Source organism: Perognathus longimembris, chromosome 11 (genome assembly GCF_023159225.1).
Source record: "Perognathus longimembris pacificus isolate PPM17 chromosome 11, ASM2315922v1, whole genome shotgun sequence".
In the NCBI taxonomy this organism is placed as follows: Eukaryota; Metazoa; Chordata; class Mammalia; order Rodentia; family Heteromyidae; genus Perognathus; species Perognathus longimembris.
The window spans coordinates 66,883,771-66,904,168 of record NC_063171.1 but is presented as its reverse complement, the minus strand read 5'-3'; the positions used below and the strand labels follow the sequence as shown (position 1 = coordinate 66,904,168).

The following is a 20,398-nucleotide window of genomic DNA, read 5'->3' as shown; positions in this document are numbered from 1 at the left end:
CGACTCAGGAGGAGGAGACCTGAGGATCTTGGTTCAAAGGTATCCTGGGCAGACCACCCCATGAGGCTCTGATCTCCAACTAACCCCGTGAAAGCTAGAAGTGGAGCTGTGGCTCACGTGGCAGAGCGGCAGCCTTGTGTGTTAAAAGGGCCAAGCAATAGCGCGAGATCCTGAGTTCAAGCCCCAGAATGGAAGGAAGGAAGGAGTCGGGCAGGAGCGACCCGTGAGTGCAAGCCATGTGCTCTGCTCTTGGCTTTCTAGTAGAGACAGACTCACGAAGTACAAGGAGAGAGCTCTGGTGACTTAACCAGCACATCCAAGGTACTATGAGCCCCACCTGTGAAAATTACTCCACGCCCCATCCCACTCCACGCCCCATCCCGCTCCACGCCCCATCCCACTCCACGCCCCATCCCACTCCACACCCCATCCCACTCCACGCCCCATCCCACTCCACGCCCCATCCCGCTCCTTCCCGCCATCCAAGGTGCGCGTCCCGTGCACTGCGGCACTCGGCCAGAGGAGCCCGTCCTAAATGCACCCCACCCCCACGTGGCTGGCAGCCCCCTCGACAGCCCAGACCTGAGGATGCCTCATCCAGCCAAGGAAAGGGCGATCTTGACAAAAGAAACGCGCCATGCCGGTGTGTGGCGTCCCACGCCTGCCATCACAACCACTCGGGAGAGGGAGAGCGGGAGGATCGAGCTGGACGGCAGCACGGGCAAAGCTATGGCACTCCCACCCCAGTCAAAACGCTGGGTGTGGGCTGGGAACGTGGCCTAGCGGCAAGAGTGCTCGTCTCATATACGTGAAGCCCTGGGTTCGAGTCCCCAGCACCACATACATAGAAAACGGCCAGAAGTGGCGCTGTGGCTCAAGAGGCAGAGTGCTAGCCTTGAGCAAAGAGAAGCCAGGGACGGTGCTTAGACCCTGAGTTCAAGGCCCAGGACTGGCAAGAAAAGAAAAAGCTGGGTGTGATGGAACACGGCTGTAGTACCAGCCACACAGATGACACTGTCTGGAGGACCACGGTCTCAGGCTAACACTAGGCAAAAATGCACGACTGTCCCAAAACACGACAGGAACGCCGAAGGACGGGAGCTCCGGTCAGAGGAGCGAGCAGGCTACGGCGCCTCCCTAGAGAACCGAGGCCCTGAGTTCAAATTCCACTCACCAGTAACGTGACTGCTCCCACCTATCATCCTACTCACGAGGCTGAGATTTGAGAATCACAGTTCAAAATCAACCTGAGCAGACAAATTCATGAGACTCTCATCTCCAATTAGCCAGAAGAAGAAGAAGAAGGACAAGGACAAGGAGGAGAAATAATAAAAGCCAGGCGTGGCGCTGTGGCTCGAGTGGCAGCCTTCAGGAAAAGCAAGGGGCAGGGTTCAGGCCCCGAGTTCACGCCCCAGCCCCAGCACAAACAAGGAAGGGGGGAAATGACAGAAAGAAAAGAAGAGAGAGAGGGAGACTCAGCAGGGTGGGCTGGAGCCCCAGCCGTTTCCTTCCTCCAGCCGGCTCTCCTCAGCACAGCCCCTGCCAGACTGCTTCCCCCTCGGCACCCGAACCTCCCCCAGGTTACAATCGCGAACCCAGAACACCGGCCACTCCGAAATGATTCAAGTCACACATCATTCGCAGAGTGCAATCCTGCTGTTGTGTGCCGCGAGCGCATGTTGAGTAGGGAAGGGGAGGCCGGCAATGAGAGGAAAGGCTTAGAAGGCCAAGGCGGAGTCAGATCAGAAAGGCTTGCCAGCCTGACCCCCAGCAGCCTTCAGAGCCCCCCCCCCAATTCCTCCCACACCCCCCACACTCGTGAACACAATTATGTTAGATTAAATTAGAAAACAAGAACCCAAGCCAGGCACCAGGGGCCCGCCCTTGTAATTCTAGCTACTCAAAGCCGCCCTGTACGGGAACATTATTAAGACGCCTATCTCCAGCTAACCACCAAAAGGCAGAAGGGGAGCCATGGCTCAAGTGGTAGAGGGCTAGCTTTAAGCAAAAATGCTAGCAACAGCACCTGTGTCCTGAGTTCAAGCCCCAGGACCAGCACAGAGTGAAAGAAAAGAAAGAAGGAAGGAAAGACCTACATCCATTCCACATTTAACTGTTTCTCAAAGGTTATGTAGGAATCGTGGTCGGAGCTCTGATTTTCTTTTTTCAAGTAAGTTCTGGCAAATTCCTCCCTGTCTCCCTACTGCTGAGATCCGGACACTCGTCTCAGAGATGAATCTTTAGTTTGTCGTGCACCCTTGGTGTTGTTTTTAATAATCTGTACTGGTGCGTAGGAAGCAAGTTCTGGAGAGCGGGAACCGGAACTGCTGAGTAAACCAGAGCCCTGCCTGCCCAGAGATGCCGGATTATCCATGTGCTCAGGCTGCTGACTCCCCAAGCGCAGGAAGGCGCTGAGGGACGGGATCCGTGCTGACGCTCGCCGTTTATGTCGTTTCCCGGTTCGTGGAAGTGTGTCATCTCATGATAGAAGGCAAGTGCTCCAAATCACCTTCATTCGGTGAGGGACAAGGCTTGGCAGAGGGCCAGGCTGATCACTGGGGAATCCGGAAAGGATCGAGAAGGATCTGATGCTTGAAGCCCGATAGACAACCACGGACACGGTGCACACTCAGCGCGTCTCCCCGGCACGCCTCCCACCCCACCTGTGAACCTACTTCTCCCAGAACGGAGAGGCGCACAGCCGCGCCCATCTGCATCCCAGCTCTCAGGAGGCTGAAGCAGCAGGGCCGGGAGTTCAAGGCCAGTCTGGACAACATCGCAACTTCCCATTCAAAGTCACACGGCCAGGCCCTGATTCAAAACACCATGGGCTGCATGCAGCAGTGGCTGAGTGGACACAGCCCCGGCCGCGACCTTCAACACCAAAAGACCCCAGGGCAAAGAGTCTGCCCAGCGGGGCGTGGACGCGCAGTCCAGAGAACACAGCCGTGGTTCTGAGGGGACGCGAGGGTGCGGCGAGCGACCCCCACTCGAAGCCCAAGCCGTCTAGAGTAACCGTGGTGACGCTACCGTCGGAAGATCCTCCATCAAAGCCGCGGGGTGAGGCCGACCCGAGGGCAGGCCCTCTGCGCGGAGGAAGCAGCCGCGCGCCGGATGTCGTGGGACGCGCGTGACAGGCCCCACGACACGGGGGCGCTCAGCGTGAACGGGGTGACGGTGACCGCCGCGCCCCCGGCCGCCCCGTCAGGGCTGAGTGGGGAGGGCTCCCTCCCGGCGTGGGAGAGGACGGACGGGAAGCGGGGAGGCCGTTCCCGGGGAAAGGCGTGTGGCAGTCTGCTTCTGTGTTCCTGCCCACCACTCGCCTGTCTCAAGTGCGATTTCTAGGAAATGAACACGTGTGCGTGTGTGGATAGGATGTGTGTATGTCCGCGTGCTCACACGTGCACGTACTTCCTCTCGAGGGGGGATTGACACTATGAGACGTGCTTTCTTCCAGTAGAATTGTTCTTGGAGGTCTGAGGGGTACGGGTGGGAGGGGTATGGGTGGGTGCCTCCCCCTCCTCTCCCTCCTCCCCATCCTCCTCCCCCTCCTCCTCCTCCCCCTCCCCCTTCTCCTCCCCCTCCTCCTCCCCCTCCTCCCCCTCCGCTTCCTCCCCCTCCTCCTCCCCCTCCTCCTCCTCCCCCTCCTGTCCCTCAGTGAACGCCCAGCTTGCAAACCAAAGCATCTTCACAACACTACAACAGCGAGATTGTGTGCTCAGCTCCTATCTGAACCGGCTTCCTTCTGAATTAAGTCTATACTACTGCAGTGAAGGTCAAGTAGGAGAAAACACCAGCCTTCTTCACGGGGTAGTAGACTATCGTAATGGAAGCACTGCTTAGCTTTCCAGTCTTCTATCCAGTGACGACGGTCCAGGTGGGACAGATGAAGAAAATCCAGCCTCGTACAGGTTAAGTATCTTTAAAATGGAAGAATATTTTAGTGGCCTTTTCAAATAACAGGGGGAGCCTCCTGTGCTGCTATACTCAAGTCAGCAGTGGAGTGAGGGGGGTCACGCATTGCAGCGAGCCCCCCCACGCACACACACGAGCATCGAGGGCTCAGCTGTGTGGCGGCCCACAGACTGCCCCGCGCCGTGTCCGTGCTCTGTAACCTAATGCTCAGGTCACCCGGAAAATCCGGGCTGATTGAGTTATGCACGGCTTCCAACGCCGGCAGGCCCCGCTACACAGTGTGAGCAAGTCATTACCAACACCAAGTGGATCTCACCACTCAGCTCATCTTACTGGAAAACTTTCTAGAATCCGGCCGCTTCTGGGCTACGGAGATTGGCAGAGTCAAGTTTCCTAAATTGGATTTCTCCGTTGAAAGCTCACATGGTAAGATTGCTGAACCCACCCTATTGGGGGTGCTCCTGTAAGCTCCCCGACTTTCGGGAAACGCCTTTCTTCCTTGGGCTCACGTCCTCCTCCCTCACGACGCCTCCAGAGGGGCTTTGAACCCGGATCTTCCAGGTCTTCATCTCCTGAGTGGCCGGGGCTACAGGCATGAGCTTCCAGTGCCCAGCTCAGAGCGTGGGACGTACCCTTCCAGCCGTCTTAGGAGGCAGATTCTACTCTAGCACGAATTACTAACCACTGGGAAAATGTAACTCAAAACCACACTGAGACGCCAGCTTCACCCACGAGGGCGGCGGCTCTCAGAAGGGAAGAACAACATGAGTATTGGAATGGACAGAAAGAATCGGAACCTATATGCACTTTTGATAGAAATGTTAAAAAAAAAAAAGTATAGTAGTTCCTCAGCAAACTAAAACAGAATTAACCATATAATTCTGCGTCAGGACCTATGTACAGAAGAGCTGAAAGCAGGCGCGCAGGTGAGTCCTGCACACGTGTGTTCATAGTAGTGCTATTCCCAAGGGCCCAAATGTGGGTTGTCCAAGTATCCATCAACGGAGGAATGGATAGACAAACACGTGTCCGTATGAGTAACGGAATAGTCTACAGCCTTGAAGAGACCGGCACTGGATACAAGGATGAACCGTGAGGACAGTCGGTCAAGGAGGAACGCTGTACCACTCCAATCGTGTGTACCGACTGACGACGCAGAACGCCTCTCCCAGGCCTGGGCCTACAGAGACAGGCATGGAGTTTCCGTGAGAAAGACCAAGACTCCCGAACAGACGGTGAGGACCAGCTCCCCGTGGCTGGAGTTTCGGTCTTCAGTTCAGGGGTATCGGGGTGTGGAGCTTCGGGCACTGTGCTGAGGTCCCCCAGGGCGACACTCAGGGGGATTATGGGACCGGGGCCTCCGCTCCTCTTGGCTTCCCGGCCACCTCCGCTGTGAACTGCCACCTCGCTGCTGTGCCTCCCCGCCACGGGCTCAAAGGCACAGGGCCCCGCGGCCCGGGACTGACACCTCCAACCTTCCCCTCTTCCGAGCTGATCACCTCGGGCACCGTGTCCACGCGACAGGAAGCTGATCACCTCGGGCACAGGAAGCTGATCACCTCGGGCACCGTGTCCACGCGACAGGAAGCTGATCACCTCGGGCACCGTGTCCACGAGACAGGAAGCTGATCACCTCGGGCACCGTGTCCACGCGACAGGAAGCTGATCACCTCGGGCACAGGAAGCTGATCACCTAGGGCACCGTGTCCACGCGACAGGAAGCTGATCACCTAGGGCACCATGTCCACGCGACAGGAAGCTGATCACCTCGGGCACAGGAAGCTGATCACCTCAGGCACCGTGTCCACGCGACAGGAAGCTGATCACCTCGGGCACCGTGTCCACGCGACAGGAAGCTGATCACCTCGGTCACAGGAAGCTGATCACCTCGGTCACAGGAAGCTGATCACCTCGGGCACCGTGTCCACGCGACAGGAAGCTGATCACCTCGGGCACTGTGTCCACGTGATAGGAAGCTGATCACCTCGGTCACAGGAAGCTGATCACCTCAGTCACAGGAAGCTGATCACCTCGGTCACAGGAAGCTGATCACCTCGGGCACCGTGTCCACGCGACAGGAAGCTGATCACCTCGGGCACCGTGTCCACGCGACGGGAAGCTGATCACCTCGGGCACCGTGTCCACGCGACAGGAAGCTGATCACCTAGGGCACCGTGTCCACGCGACAGGAAGCTGATCACCTTGGGCACCGTGTCCATGCGACAGGAAGCTGATCACCTTGGGCACCGTGTCCACGCGACAGGAAGCTGATCACCTCGGTCACAGGAAGCTGATCACCTCGGTCACAGGAAGCTGATCACCTCGGGCACCGTGTCCACGCGACAGGAAGCTGATCACCTCGGGCACCGTGTCCACGGGACAGGAAGCTGATCACCTCGGGCACCATGTCCACGTGACAGGAAGCTGATCACCTCGGGCACCGTGTCCACGCGACGGGAAGCTGATCACCTCGGGCACCGTGTCCACGCGACAGGAAGCTGGCTGTCAACCGCCCTCTGTGCCTGCGACTGTGGACGCGGCCTCAGCGCCCGGCCCGCGGCTCGCATTCTTTTTCGTCGGCGTGGGGTGTGGATTCAGCGCGGGGGATTTGTTTTATAATCTCTCCAGGCTCCTGTGTCTCCACGCCCAGGCCGGGATGGCTTCCGCAGCCGACACTTAGGTCACGGTGAGGACGAGGAGCCCTGGCGGGCGGTGGCGCTGCTGGCTGGGGGGTGGGGGGGCTCCTCCCCCACCGCACACCACCGGAGCAGGGTGGACCGGTTCCGACGGGCCTGCCGGTGTGCTGGCGGCTCCCCGGGGGTGGGGGGCAGCTCACCTCCTGTTCCTCGGCCCCTCTGTCCTCGGGGCTCACAGCTTGCTCCCCACGCTGCTCGAGCACACGGCCACATACGTGCTCCTCTCGAGCTGGGGAAGCCCGGAGCCCCCGGGTCTGCGGAGCCGCCCCGCCCGCTCTGGAGCCTCGGGTCCGGTCCTGGCACCCTGACCTCCGGCGACGGCCCCTCCCCTCCTTGGCTCTCGTCCTTTCTCCCGTGAGGACTCTCAAGGTCACCCGAGGCCGCCTGCAGAGGCCCGGGCGACGTCCACCGACGGCCCCCGGCCCCGTCTGCCGAGCCCACCCACGACGGCGGGTGCCCTCACTCAGCCTGCCACCGACGACAGGCATGGTCGGCGCAACCTCAGCCTCCCCGAGCGGTTCTTTCTTCCGCGGGGATCCCAGAAAAACAGAAAGAAGCTGGGATCCCCAGACAAACAGGATATGTCTGGGGATGCTTTGGAAACACGGAAGAGCAGAAGCATCCAGAATCTCCCTGCTGCCACCGAGGGGTGGTTACACCATGGTGTGGTAGGAGGAGCTGGGCTCCAGGGACCCTCCATCTGTCCCGAGGGCCCCCAGGACCCTTTTGGGAGCGGGCCCTCTTCACCTCCTCCCGCGTGCACCCCAGCCGTGGGGGAACGGCCCCCGCTTCTTACCTGCAGCCTGGGTCTGGAGGCCCGTACCCACACCCGCTTCCTGGCCGGGGAAGAGCCGGACGGAGCACAACCCAGAGGAAAGGGAAGCGGGAGGATGGGAGGGCAGGGAGGACACCCCGGCCAGACCTTGAAGGGCTGAGTGTTTCCTGCACGGAGTAACTGCCGCAGGGCGGTGTCCACGCAGGAGACGCGGAGTCTGCCCGCGCCTGGCCCTGCCCAGGGCATCGGGTGACAGTCACAGCACAGAGGACAGGGACTCACAGCCAGGCTCCCATCGCTCCATCTCAGATTTCCTCCCTCCCTTCAGCTCAGAGAGGATGAACCAATCTCCTTCCTTCCCATGGGAAAGGGGCAATGGAACATAACGGACAGTGTCAAGGTCGTGGCTCGCGGTGGGCTCCGGGCCGCATCGCGTACCCTCCGCAAGGGCTGGCTTCCGCCACCCCCTGTGCCCCGAGCAGTCTGGGCAGCGGCGTGTGGCTCTGCCTCCCCATCTAGGAGGGCTTCCAGACCCAGCACGGGGCCTCAGGCCACTGCTTTCTTGGGGCTTAGTAAGCACTGATAGGAAAATCTAAGCCAGCATTGGTGACTCGGCCCGTCATCCTAACTCCTCCGGAGGCTGAGATCTAAGGATCACAGTTCAAAGCCGGCCTGGGCAGGAAAGTCCAAGAGATTCCCGTCTCCAATTAATTACCAAAAAGCTGGAGGTGGCACTGTGGCTCAAGTGGTAGAGCTCTAGCCCATCCACAAGATCAGGACCCCCTCCCCCCAAAAGAAAATCGTTCATCCAAAACGGGAAGAGAAACAGAAATGGACGGCCTGCACTTTGTCACTCGCAAGCGACGAAGTGCCCAGTAACGGAAAACGCGGCCATCTCTAAGAACGCCAACTTCTTAGGAAACTCCTCCGTGGCTCTGTTTCCCTCCACAATCCACGTCGCCCTCAAACCCTCCAGAAAAGCCACCGGGGATTTCACCAGCCGCCTGAGCTCACTCGGTGCGTTCCCGGTGTCACTGTCTTGGTCCCCAGGCCGTGCGTGTGTCCCTTCCACCGTCCCCCCCACCCCCACCCCCCGACAGGCTGGCGGTCCTAGATTCTCCTCCAGGAAATGGGGCTGGCTCCCGAATCACGGCTCCCGGGGCACAGACGTCATGGGCCAGGCCGGCCCGCCCGGCGGGCACTGCGGGGAAGCCGCCCGGCTGTTAGGACCTCTCAGGAAGGAGAGGGGGCGGGCGGGGTGGAGGACCCCCTCACAGCCGGCAGGAGCGCCCTGGGAGGGAGAGGGTGGGGACCCCAAATGCACTCACCTGATACGGGTAGAGGGTAACCCCATTGGTTCTGGAGAGGGACCAGGTGCCGTCCAGGTACTGGTGGGCCTGAATGGCCACGGGGTTGAGGATGTTGCCGTTGCTGGGACTGGTGGCCGTCGGAAGGCCGGCCTTGGCCTGGTGGGTGGGGGACCCGGTCTTCCTCTCCACCCCATTGCCGACCCCCAGGCTGTTGGGCTTGCCTCCGCTGTGCTTGTTGACCGGGCCCGTGTAGCCGGAGGGGGCATAGGCGGCAGGCACGAAGGCCCAGTCCCGGGGCTGGTGGAGGCTGCCGGCGTGCCGAGGGCCGGGGGACAGCGGGGGCGGGGAGCCGGGGGCCGCGTCGTAGTGCTGGCCGCTGGCCGCCTGCTCCAAGGTCAGCACCATCTGGATGGCCTCCTGCTTCAGCTGGTTCAGGTGTGTGGCACAGATGTCACAGCGGTTGTCCCGGTCATTCCAGGCCTTCCGGGTGGTGTTGGGGACCTGAAGTTTGTCGTGAACCACGGCAGAGAAGGCAGGATCCTGGAGAGCGCACACGGGAGAAGGAAAAAAAGGAGAGCCTGTGACTCAGGGCGGCCACGTGCCGTTCTGACATCAGCCAGCGGAGAGCAGCAGGCCCACCGCAGCCGCGGACGCCGCCACGGCGGGCAGGGAGGGCGAAACCGCCGAAGACATCACAGCCCGAAACGCCTTTCCCCGACAGCTTCAGCACACGGTCAAGCCCCAACGCTCCGGGGCCTCCGGGTCCTCCGGGGCCGCCCTGGGCCTCCCGGGGTGTTGGGCGGAAGGCACAGAGGCCCGCCCCGCGCCCTCGTCCCCAGATGCTGCTCACCGCACGGCTGCCGCTCGTGGCCGGGAGCAGAGGTGGTAAGAAACGTGTGATCTCACCAGCACCACGTGCGAAGGACCGCCAGAGGAGAACCCAAACCAGACAGAGCTCGGCACACGGCACCCACCAGCCGGCGTTCTTCACCCCCACACACACACACCCCGCAAGCTGGCCACACCTGTGTCTGTGAGTCTGACTTCCTGCCCCATTACAACCACCCGAGCCACTTTACTTCCCCCGTGAGCTTCAACCCCAACTACGACTTTCAAATCCCCAGCTCCGGCTGGGTGGGGTGCGGCCCGGGACACAGAGCGGTCAGAGGCCGGAGGAGTGGGAGTTCAGGGACAACCAGGGCTGCTGTACTGGGAAGACCCTCTCCCCAAGACAAGATAAAAACAGAAGGGCTGAGGGTGTATGCAGCTCAGGCGTTCAAATGCTTATCTCACACACCCTTGAGGCCCAGGGTTCAATTCTCAGCATCGCCAAACAAAAAACAGACAACCACCACCAAAAAGAAGAAAGACTTAAGCCCGGAAGTCCTCTCTCGCAGCAATCAGAAAGAGACTTTTTCACTGGAACGTACTTGACTGAACTTCCATAGAAAAGCAGGGTTACACACAGAGACGGCCCTAGGCGTGTCGACGGGTCCTGGAATGTGGCGGGGCCCAGCTTCCTTTGACCTTGGGGACCTGTGTGGCCTGGACGAGGTCTTTCATCTCCCCGAGTCCCTCACCGGCCACAGGAGTCCGGAGCCCGCACGTGTGCACAGAGGTGCCGCCGCGGGGCCTGGGTGAACCTTCCATGTGCAGCAGAGGCCAGGCTCCCCGGAAGGATGGGTTTCCTCTAGGGCATCAGAACACACCCTGCCCTCCTCCGTCGGCTGTGGCTCTTCTGGAGAGAACCGCCCCCCAGCTTCAATGGGGTATGCTGGGTGACGGCTGGGGGGGAGGGGGGAGGCCAGGGGGGCAGGAAGAGGGCCGATGGGAGGGCAGTTGTTAATTACAACCTGTCTGGATTTGGGGCCCCGGCGTTCTGTTTCCCTAACACCCCCTCAGCACGCAGAGATTACCTGATTCGTAAATCAAGAGGCCTCCCTGACACGGAGGAAGCAGGGGGCCGCCAGGAGGCAAAAGCTCGGGCGGCTGGAGAAGAAGACGGAAAGCAGAAGGAGGTCAAGGTTGACCGGAGGAGCGAGGGGAGCCGAGTGGGGCTGGTCGTGCGGATCCTCCGCAGAGCGAGTTCGGGTTACGCGGGAAACGCCCCACGCCTCTTCACCCAGCAGCCACACAGACCCCCCACCAGGACCCTCACTGGGTTTATTGTGCAGTCACCAAGTTTCATGAGAAACGCTGGTTTACTCAAAAGGCATTTATTCGGCGTTCCCTATGCACTGCAATACAGTTTCTTGCTTTTTCGTACGACAACGCATAATGAGAATTTTTCCTTATCAACAATTTTTTCCCTTATCAAAAAAATAGCATCTGGAAATGTTATGTTTAATGGCCATATGGCATTTTCTCCGCCAGTTGCTCCGCCATTCCCTTACTTATGCCCGCGTTCAATTGCATAATTTAAGATAACACGAGAGATCTGGGGGACGGCATTGGTGTGCAATCCACAATCAACAGTGCGTGCGTTCAAGTCACCAAACTGTGCAGCTTCAAGGAGCACCACAAGAACGGCTTTTTGGGAAAATGTGCGTCCCGCCGATGGAACAGGAGGCCCGGCGGGCTGAGGGAAGGGCAGCTGGTGGAAGTGGAGCCCACTGGTGGCAGACGGGGGGACCTGGGCACGCGCGTCGGCCTCTGCCCTTGGAACGTGGCTGCCCAGTGTGAGGAGGGCTTTTCCCTCCTCTCCCTTTATTCAGCCCGCTGCTTTCAAGCACCACCACACCGTTCGTGTTTACTCCCAATGCACCCGAGCACCGCCGGCCCCGGGCAGGGGGATCTGAGGATCCCCGGGGACGATCCCCGTCCTGTACGTGTTCAAAGCCAGGGGTCCTCCTCCCGGACGAGCAGACGCCACGCCCTCTGCGGCCCCCGGAGCCCTGGCTGTGGGGCTCACAGACGCCATCTCAGTACAGACACACACCATGGGGCTCTGTGTACCCCTCTGACGCGGTGAGAAGAAACACGGCTCCCCGACTCTCCTCCACGCACCCCTGTGCCGGCGGCACCAGCCCCGTGAGAGCCACGAAACCCACCGAGGCTGAGCCTACTGCCTCGTGCCACCAACCTTAGCCCCGGGAGGAGGCGCCCGACGCAGCTGCGGGCGGATGTCAGCGTCGTTCCGTCGTCCCTGTGACTGCCATCCTCCACAGACCTTCCCGGGCGACGAGAGACGCCTTAGGAAAATCAAGATACCTTCCCAGTGCTCTGAACCGTGGATCGAGCGCAAGGACGGAGCTTTTCCGGCGGTCCTGGGCTCAGGAGACAGGCCCGGAGCGGGGTGCCTGGCCAGGCAGGCTGACTCCCTCGTGGGACTGGAACACTGCGCTGTCTCCTCCCACCCCATCCTGCGACCTCGGGAAGCCAACCAGCCACTCACAGGCAGACGGCCCGCTGGAACGACCTGGTTTCTACTTCAGCGCACGTGAGAACTGGCTAGGAGGCCCTTAGGTAAAATTTTTTTCTAGAACTTCAAGTTTAGGGGGTTGGTATTCAAAATACTCTCATCTCCTAAGAAAATACATAAAGCCATTCTTGCTCCATCTCCCATCATTAGAGGAAGCGGGAACGGTCCCCAGGAAGAAGGTTAGGGACAAATGACACCCATGTTCAGACACCAAATCTGCCAAGTGGTGCAGGCCCATGAAGACGCGTGCTACTGGGGCTACGGACAGGAGGGGGCGGGGCCTTCACGGGGCGGGGCGGGGCCTTCACGGGGCGGGGCGGGGCCTTCACGGGGCGGGGCCTTCACAGGGCGGGGCGGGTCCAGGTGGGAGGCCTTCAGGTCACCAGGAAATGACTTTGATGAGGATGGAGGGAGCCTCCTTCCTCCCCCCTCCCCCTCGTTCCCCCATCCCTCGCCCTCCCTCTCTCCCACCAGGAGATACCCCAACATTGCCATCCTGCACCCACCCCCAGCCACTCAAAAGCAAGGAGCCCATTCAATTACGGGATTACGGAATCTCTAAGTCCTGATCCCAAAAATCAACCCTGTTTTCCTCGCAAGCCGGTTGTCTAGGATATCTGGCTGCAGTGGCAGGGAGCTGGCTGGCACGGGCACTTACTCGACAATGAAGATGGTCCCCCCCCCCGCTTTGCTGATTCTTCCTTAAGCCTCTAGAATAGATTCTTGGGCTTCTGTTCATCTGTTCACCTCTTCCCAAGAAAGTAACCATGGCATACAAAAGCATTAAAAAAAAAAATGTTGAAACTATCCGCCCAGTTCCTCAGCACAAGACAGGAGACAGCACCCCGAGGAGACGTCTGGACCAGGGCCGCACCACTGACGCACAGCGAGCCGGAAGCGGCTCCCCCGGGACGGCGGCTGGTCAGGAGGGGTGTGGGGTCTGCGGGACTCAGGCAAGAAAACGAGAATGACCAGCCGGGCCCGCCGGGCCATTTCCTGAGGTTCCTGGGTGCTCTCCATTCCATCCCCGACTCAGAGAGATAGGTTGCCTAGCAATAACTGCCCCTGTCACTGGGGCGGCCAGGGTGTTTCCACGCATTCTTTCAGCCAGCAGAGTGCAGGACAGCGTGCGCTCCTGCAACGCGGCTGGGTCCTCAATGGAGGCAGCATCCAGCACACGCCCTACGTTTCCTGTTGGTGTTCGCTTCTGGTTTATTATTCTAGCAGCCTCTAATGGCAAGCTCAACAAGACTGAGGCTGTTCCTCAAAGGCGGTTCCTTCCCACTTTGTTCCTAAACTTTCTTCCTCCATAAATGGCGTCCCAGAGGCCCGGCAGGGTGTGATGGCCAGGACAAGCATGGGGGGTTCCCCAAAGCAGGCTCTTGGGGGAGCACCAGGGGCCCACAGCCCTGCTTCTTCGGTGTGAAACTCCGCAGAAAGCCCTCTGGCTGCCAGGTCGGAGCGGACGCCCAGGCCTGAGGCTCCTGCCTGCTCCTCCCCAGCGCGGACGCGTGGTACACGCTCCCACGTGGGTCCCGGCGTGTGCAGACAGTGAGTGTAATGCTGGGTGATGAGCTGAACGAGGCGGAGGAAGGAAAACCACCACCGGGGAGAATGTTAAATGTCAGATCCAAGTTGTTCTACACGGGAACGGGAAGTCACCCGGCGTAGCCGATTCTGCCCGGGCACCGCAGCTCGGGGAGGGCACCGGCGATGAAGGATGGCGTGTGTGGCGGCGGTCCCATCACACGGGCGGCGGGGAGCACCACACGCAGGAGGAGACACAATCCAGAGAACATCCACAAAAGTGCCATAGGCAAAAAGTCCTTTCCACCGGAGACACAAACTCTCAACCAAACCCCAAGTCCACAGTGCGAGACTACACACCAAGACAGCTATGACGAACCCGAGCGCGGAAGCCAAGTCAACAAATCACAACCACTCTGTCCAAACCAGGGTAGCCACGCAGCGTGCAGAGATAAAAAGCTCAGCCTCCCACAGACAGGCCTGGGCAGTGCCCCATCTCAGGCCGACTCCAGGACAGGAGTGAAACCCCTATGAACCTCTGCACTCTCCACTGCCAGCTGGGGAATAATAGCTAAATTGCAAAGTGGTTGCAAGGATTAGAAATGACTCACAAGGAAGGTATATTAGTCAGAAGAGATATTAGTTAGATCCGCCCCAAACAGCAGCAACAACAAAGACCTCTCTGCTTCAAAAGAAAAGGAAGAATTTTTAACTTAATATGATCAAGAATAGTTCATAAAGTCAGGTGCTGGTAGCTCACACTTGTAATCCTGCTACTCGGGAGGCTCCGGATCTCTCTGGAGGGTCAAGGTTCAAACCCAGCTCGGCAGAAGAGTCCACAAGACTCTATCCCCAACTAGCAAAATGTTGGACTGGAGGCCTGGCTCTAGTGGGAGAGCAGCAGCTGTGAGCACCAATGCCTTGAGTTCAAGCCCCGGTACCAGGACAAAAAGAAAAAAAAAAAAAACAGTTCACGAATAACTCAGAAAAAGATAGGCAAGGAACGTCTCCTCCAGATCACAGGACCTTCATTAATGTCCACGTCTCATCTTTTCCAACTACATGGCCTGGACGGTGCCTGGAGATTCAAGGCTGTGGGAAGCTTGGGTCTCTTCGTATCTGTGACCAGAAGCCCTTTTAAAAACCGACTGCTACTTCAGTCCCTTAAATGGAGAAGCGGGAATTTAGAATGGCGCCTATGAAAGGCAGTGTATAGCCTGTTTGACACCAACCTCGTTCTTAGGGAAAGCCTAGACATGCTGTGTGTCATGGTCACAGGACACTGTACAAACTTTGCATTTTATACGGTGGTGGTGACGATGGTAGTGACAGGGGTGACTGTCAGATCTGCCCAGGAAAAACGGCCCCTTCTCTTTGTTTGCTCTCCATGTAAAAAACCGCACGTAGATCCCCTCTTGCCTATTCTCTTTCTGTGCAGACCTGCATGCGGCCCTCCCCAGGAGTCCCCGCCCAGCACCTGTAACCACCAGGGGCCTGGTCACTGGGGGTGTGGTCAGTGGGCGGTCCCCAGGCCCTGAGGTCACTTCCTCATCTGCTCTGGCCACGCCTCCTCCTCACCATTCCCTAGATAATCTCTCTCTGACATTTCCAGCTGCTACATGGTACAGCCGACACCACTGCGGCCCGGCACGCTGGCTCTCGCTAATAAAACTCTTTTCTGCCTGAACCACATGGCGGTCTCCTTTCTGCAGCCCTTACAGTGATGATGATGGTGACAGTGATGATGATGGTGGTGGTGGTGGCAACAACATTTCAGCTTTACTTCTACACAGGAGACTTATTAGCAAACATGGTTAAAATTTAAAGGGGAGAGGATTAAAAGACAGGCACCGTGGCTCATTGCTAGCGCTACCCAGGAGGCTAGGATCTGAGAATTATGGTTTGAAACCAGCCGGGGCAGAAAAGTTCTAGAGACTTTTTCCTCCAATGAAGCCCATGGCAGGGTGCCGGCCTTGAGCAAAAAAACACTAATGGACAGTGCCCAGGCCCGAGTCTAACCCCCAGGACCAGTACAAAATAAAAAGAGGTAGGGATGGTAGAAAAGGGGGCCTATGGTCTTCACTTAATCCTCTTACAGTTAGGCATGTTGACCTCTTCCTAAAAAACACAGAAATAAGAATGGGCCCCTGGAGTTCCTGAATGGCCCTGCCTGATTCCTGACGTCACGGGATGCAATGAGCTACCTTCTGTTCCTTCCCTTGACAATGGACAGCACACCTCTCCTTGGAACACCAACTAAATGAAGCTGTGTTTGTTCTTCAGACCTTCAAAGAGGCTTTGCTAGATACGGGGCTAGACCCACGGGGCCTCCAGATGCCCGTGCCGCCTGAGATCCCGCACCCCAACTGCCTAGGAGACGTGATTTCACGTTAGCATATTTCCAAACCTGAAAATCTCGTTCTCTAGTCTATACCTTGGCTCTGGGCAAACAGAATCCACTCACAAACAGATTAAGAGTGTAAGATCAGGGGCTGGGGATATAGCCTAGTGGCAAGAGTGCCTGCCTCGGATACACGAGGCCCTAGGTTCGATTCCCCAGCACCACATATACAGAAAACGGCCAGAAGCGGCGCTGTGGCTCAAGTGGCAGAGTGCTAGCCTTGAGCGGGAAGAAGCCAGGGACAGTGCTCAGGCCCTGAGTCCAAGGCCCAGGACTGGCCAAAAAAAAAAAAAAAAAAAAAAGAGTGTAAGATCAAAGAGTAGACGCCTACTGCATACTTTCAAGGTCACCCTTAACTTTCAAGTTCATGTTCAGCATGACACCAACATTAAATGCTGGGCTTCACAAGTGCAAGTCCTCATTGAGATTCTAGCACCACACACCTTGGCTGTATTTCTTACGTGTAAGCTGTGATGTACCATCAGATGGCAAATGAAATGATTTCCACTGTGTGAGTAGCTGTGTTTGTATAAGATTATTAAGGATTCTGTTAATTATCTAATTGAAAATCGTCTAATGTTTCCGTTCCCTTTCGTGGACTCTATACGCACGAATACATGAGCACCAATGTACAGGCTGAGTTCACTTCAAACGGATGAAATAACTAACGTCTGGAAGTGTTGATGTCATTCCCCGTAGATGAAGTTTTAGCAGAAAAACCCAGTTGGAACCATGTCCCACCACAAACTTGAACCAGTGAGGTCAAAGGGGGTGTCGATCTCCTCTGCCCCAGCTCCCCTGGGAGCGGCTATGGAGACCCCTTGAGCTCTGCCGTCCACGCTCGCCCCGTCCCTGCCTGCCCGCGTCTCCGCGCTCGCCCCGTCCCTGCCTGCCCGCGTCTCCGCGCTCGCCCCGTCCCTGCCTGCCCCTGTCTCCGCGCTCGCCCCGTCCCTGCCTGCCCGCGTCTCCGCGCTTGCCCCGTCCCTGTCATTGCCCTGCCTGCGTCTCCGCGCTCGCCCCGTCCCTGCCTGCCCGCGTCTCCGCGCTTGCCCCGTCCCTGTCATTGCCCTGCCTGCGTCTCCGTGCAGGGGTCCTGCCTTGATGGCCCCGGAAGCCATGGGACAACGTTGGGGGCCAGGGTTACACTCCCCCAGGGGAGGGGGGCCTCCTGGGTGTCTGCATATGCTCAGATGTGTCGAGTGTGAATTTAACATGCACACCACTTGCTGTGTGTCCATCACACATCCAAGGAGCTGAACACAGACATCTCGCTCACTCATCCCAGGCCCAGAAGGTCCCCATCTGACTCACACATCCCACTGAGCAAACACACACTTCCTCATGAGTCACACATGTTCTATCTGCAGCATCGGGCGCATTCCTCCAGGGCAGAGACCGTGCCAAGCCCTCTTGGTGAGGGCAGGACCAGCTCCTGCCACACACACCCCCCGCCAAGTCTGCTCACACACAAGACAGCAGCCAGGCCGGGCCCTTCAACTCTTAAACCTGATCCTGCATTCCTGAGCTTCGAATGCCCCCCTCTTCCCAAAGTCAGCTGCTGGTCCTGGCAGCCCAGGCACCTCCAACTGCAACCGGCCCTGACTGCCCGGTCCCCTCCCCCCTCAGCCCCCTGACTGCCTGGTCCCCTCCCCCTCAGCCCCCTGACTGCCCGGTCCCCTCCCCCCTCAGCCCCTGACTGCCCGGTCCCCTCCCCCCTCAGCCCCTGACTGCCCGGTCCCCTCCCCCTCATCCCCCTGACTGCCCGGTCCCCTCCCCCCTCAGCCCCCTGACTGCCCGGTCCCCTCCCCCTCAGCCCCCTGACTGCCCGGTCCCCTCCCCCTCATCCCCCTGACTGCCCGGTCCCCTCCCCCTCAGCCCCCTGACTGCCCGGTCCCCTCCCCCCTCAGCCACTGAGTCCGCTCTGTGATGCCCTCCACCCTCCACCCTCCGTGTCAGCCGCCTCAGCCTTCTGGCCGCTCCTCCACCCCAGCCTCTATGTCCTGAGTAGAACACTTCCCTAGTGACATCCTGACGACCCGGTGGCCCTGGAAGGTGCTCCAAGGCCACCTTTGCCATGGGACTCACCCGCTCACCCCTCCACGGGTGTGACTCTGGTCCTGGCTTGGAAGCACCAAGGGCACGGCAAGGGGCTTCCTGTCCACCGCCACGCTGTGGCTCCTCTCGAGCCTTTCCCCACCCCAAGCTCTCCATGGCCTGGCTCTGACCCCCCACGGGGGAGGGGGCCGCTATCTGGTGGCACCGATCTCACCCGTGTGTTCTAGCGCACAGGATGCAGTGCCTGCCTCGACGAAGCCCAGCTACCCAGCCCGCACACCCACCGCGCGGGGCGGAGGCCTTGACCTTCCCCGCTGGCCCTTTCCTCCTCCCCTCTCCCCCCTCCACGCCGCTCCCCTCAGGCCAAGGGGGTGTAGTCTCTGCCCAGAGCTGTTTCTGGGTCGTCACGCCCGCCGTGGGGCTTGGCGTGGAGACGCTGAGCCGGTGGGAAGCATTCTCGAGGACCAGGCTGTCTGGCGAAGGCGCAGTGAGGAGACCTTCCATCTTGGGCCTCCCGGCCCGCCTCCTCCGCGCCTCATTCTTCCTGGCCATGGTGCCGCTGAGCGGGCCCCGGGCGTGGGGTCCGCGTGGTGCCCGAGCTCTCGGGGTCCGGTGGGAACCTGTCGTCAGCCTCTAGGGTCTGTGAGGGGACAGCTGAGGGGGCGCTCGTTACCTACGGAAGCCAAGCCTCTGCCCTCCGCGCGAGCTGACACAGCAGCAGAGCGCGGCCTACTCTGTGAGCACAGTGATTCACTTCTGAGCTCACTTACCGCTTGTTTGCTCACTTACGGAGACAGCAGCGTCTCCCAGGTGGCCTCCGATCGCTGAGCGCAAGCGTTTCTCCTGCCTCAGCCAAAGCAGTGCCGGAGACTACAGTCACACAACCACATCTGGCTGTCTTCGTATACTTTTTAAAGGGCCTAACTTTTTTCAACAGACCCCACAAGAAAACAAGCTTGCCTACGCCAGTTCGCGCACACTCACCCTTATCAGCCCCAGAAGTGATGGAAACCAACTGCAATGAGACCACCCAAACCCGTGATGGGCCACATCGTAGGAAGCAAATGAACAGCCCTAACGGAAACAACCACAAAGCAGAGTCTGTGACACATTCGGAGTCACATGGGGCCACGCGTCACATCTACCCACGCACACACGTGCACACACATGCACACGTTCACACGTGGTTACCCGGGGATCACCCCCAGGGATCCCCTGTGTCTGGGATCTTGGATCCACCTTGAAGCAGAAGGCCAGAGACGTCCCATGAGTCTGGCCTGTGGGACCAGCCGCTGGCCTCTGAAACAGACGTGGCGTCTGGAGGCAGAACAGGAGGCGAAGACCCCGGACACCGGGGGCATACGTGGCTAGTCAAGGCTCAGGTGTGGCTGGGCCTGGGTTTTGATGGCACCGGGTCCCACACTGGGTCCCTCTTTTTTTAATTTTTATTTTTATTAAATTTTATTGACAAGGTGATGTAGAGAGGGGTACCATTACATAATAAGGTAGTGAGTGCATTTCTTGTCTTATTTTTCTTCCCCTCATTTTTCTTTCCCTTCCCTAGTTCAGGTAAGCATATATACAATATCCAGTGTACCAAAATCATGTACAGTGACCACATGGGGCATGCCAAAGGAAATTCACCTAGAACATTAAATGTAATGAGCACAATAGAGTCCTCCTGTTTGCTTCTCTTAGGGTCTCTCTTTGGTCAGCACACACTGCCCAGGGCTCAGCACACAGACGCTAGCCCAGGCACTGGCAAGGAGCTCTGGACTAGGGTGAGATCACAATCCACTGTGTTCTTATAAACCGGCAGCAGTCCTTGAGGTGGAAGTGTCCACACCGGTCTCAGGGCTTCCCGGGACTCGGACGTGAATGGAGTCCACAGTGGTCACAAGGCTTCCTGGGAGTCAGGTGCGGAAGGTGCCCACACCAGCCACGGCCCATCCCTCAGTGAGCTCGGTCTCTCCACTTAGGGTTAAATTGGCACAGGTGGGAACCCCCACCCCGAAATCTTCAAAAAGGAGGAAGTTGGGACACAGCAATATCTTCACCTTTACCTGGCCATCGTGCAGACCAAAGGCTCTGCCCTGCCTCAGTCGTCCCAGGAAACACACACACACACACACACACACACACACACACACACACGCCCCTCTGGGCAAGCTGGTTGGCTCTTGACCCGGCCTCAGGTAAGTCCTGAAACCACACGACGTCAGGCCAGCTTCTTCAGAGCCGCTGGCCGGGTCAGGTGACAACTTCAGGAAATGTGAACGATTATTGATACAAAATAAT

The 20,398-nt window shown here is 58.8% G+C and overlaps 1 protein-coding gene across 1 annotated transcript in view; it reads right to left on the bottom strand.

The window, feature by feature from the left end:
* The window catches only part of Kif26b (kinesin family member 26B), a 273,177-nt gene that overhangs the window by 158,504 nt on the left and 94,275 nt on the right, over positions 1 to 20,398 (bottom strand). Inside the window, 1 exon segment of the mRNA XM_048358260.1 lies at positions 8,715 to 9,236. Within this exon segment, the coding sequence (XP_048214217.1) occupies positions 8,715 to 9,236 (522 nt within the window).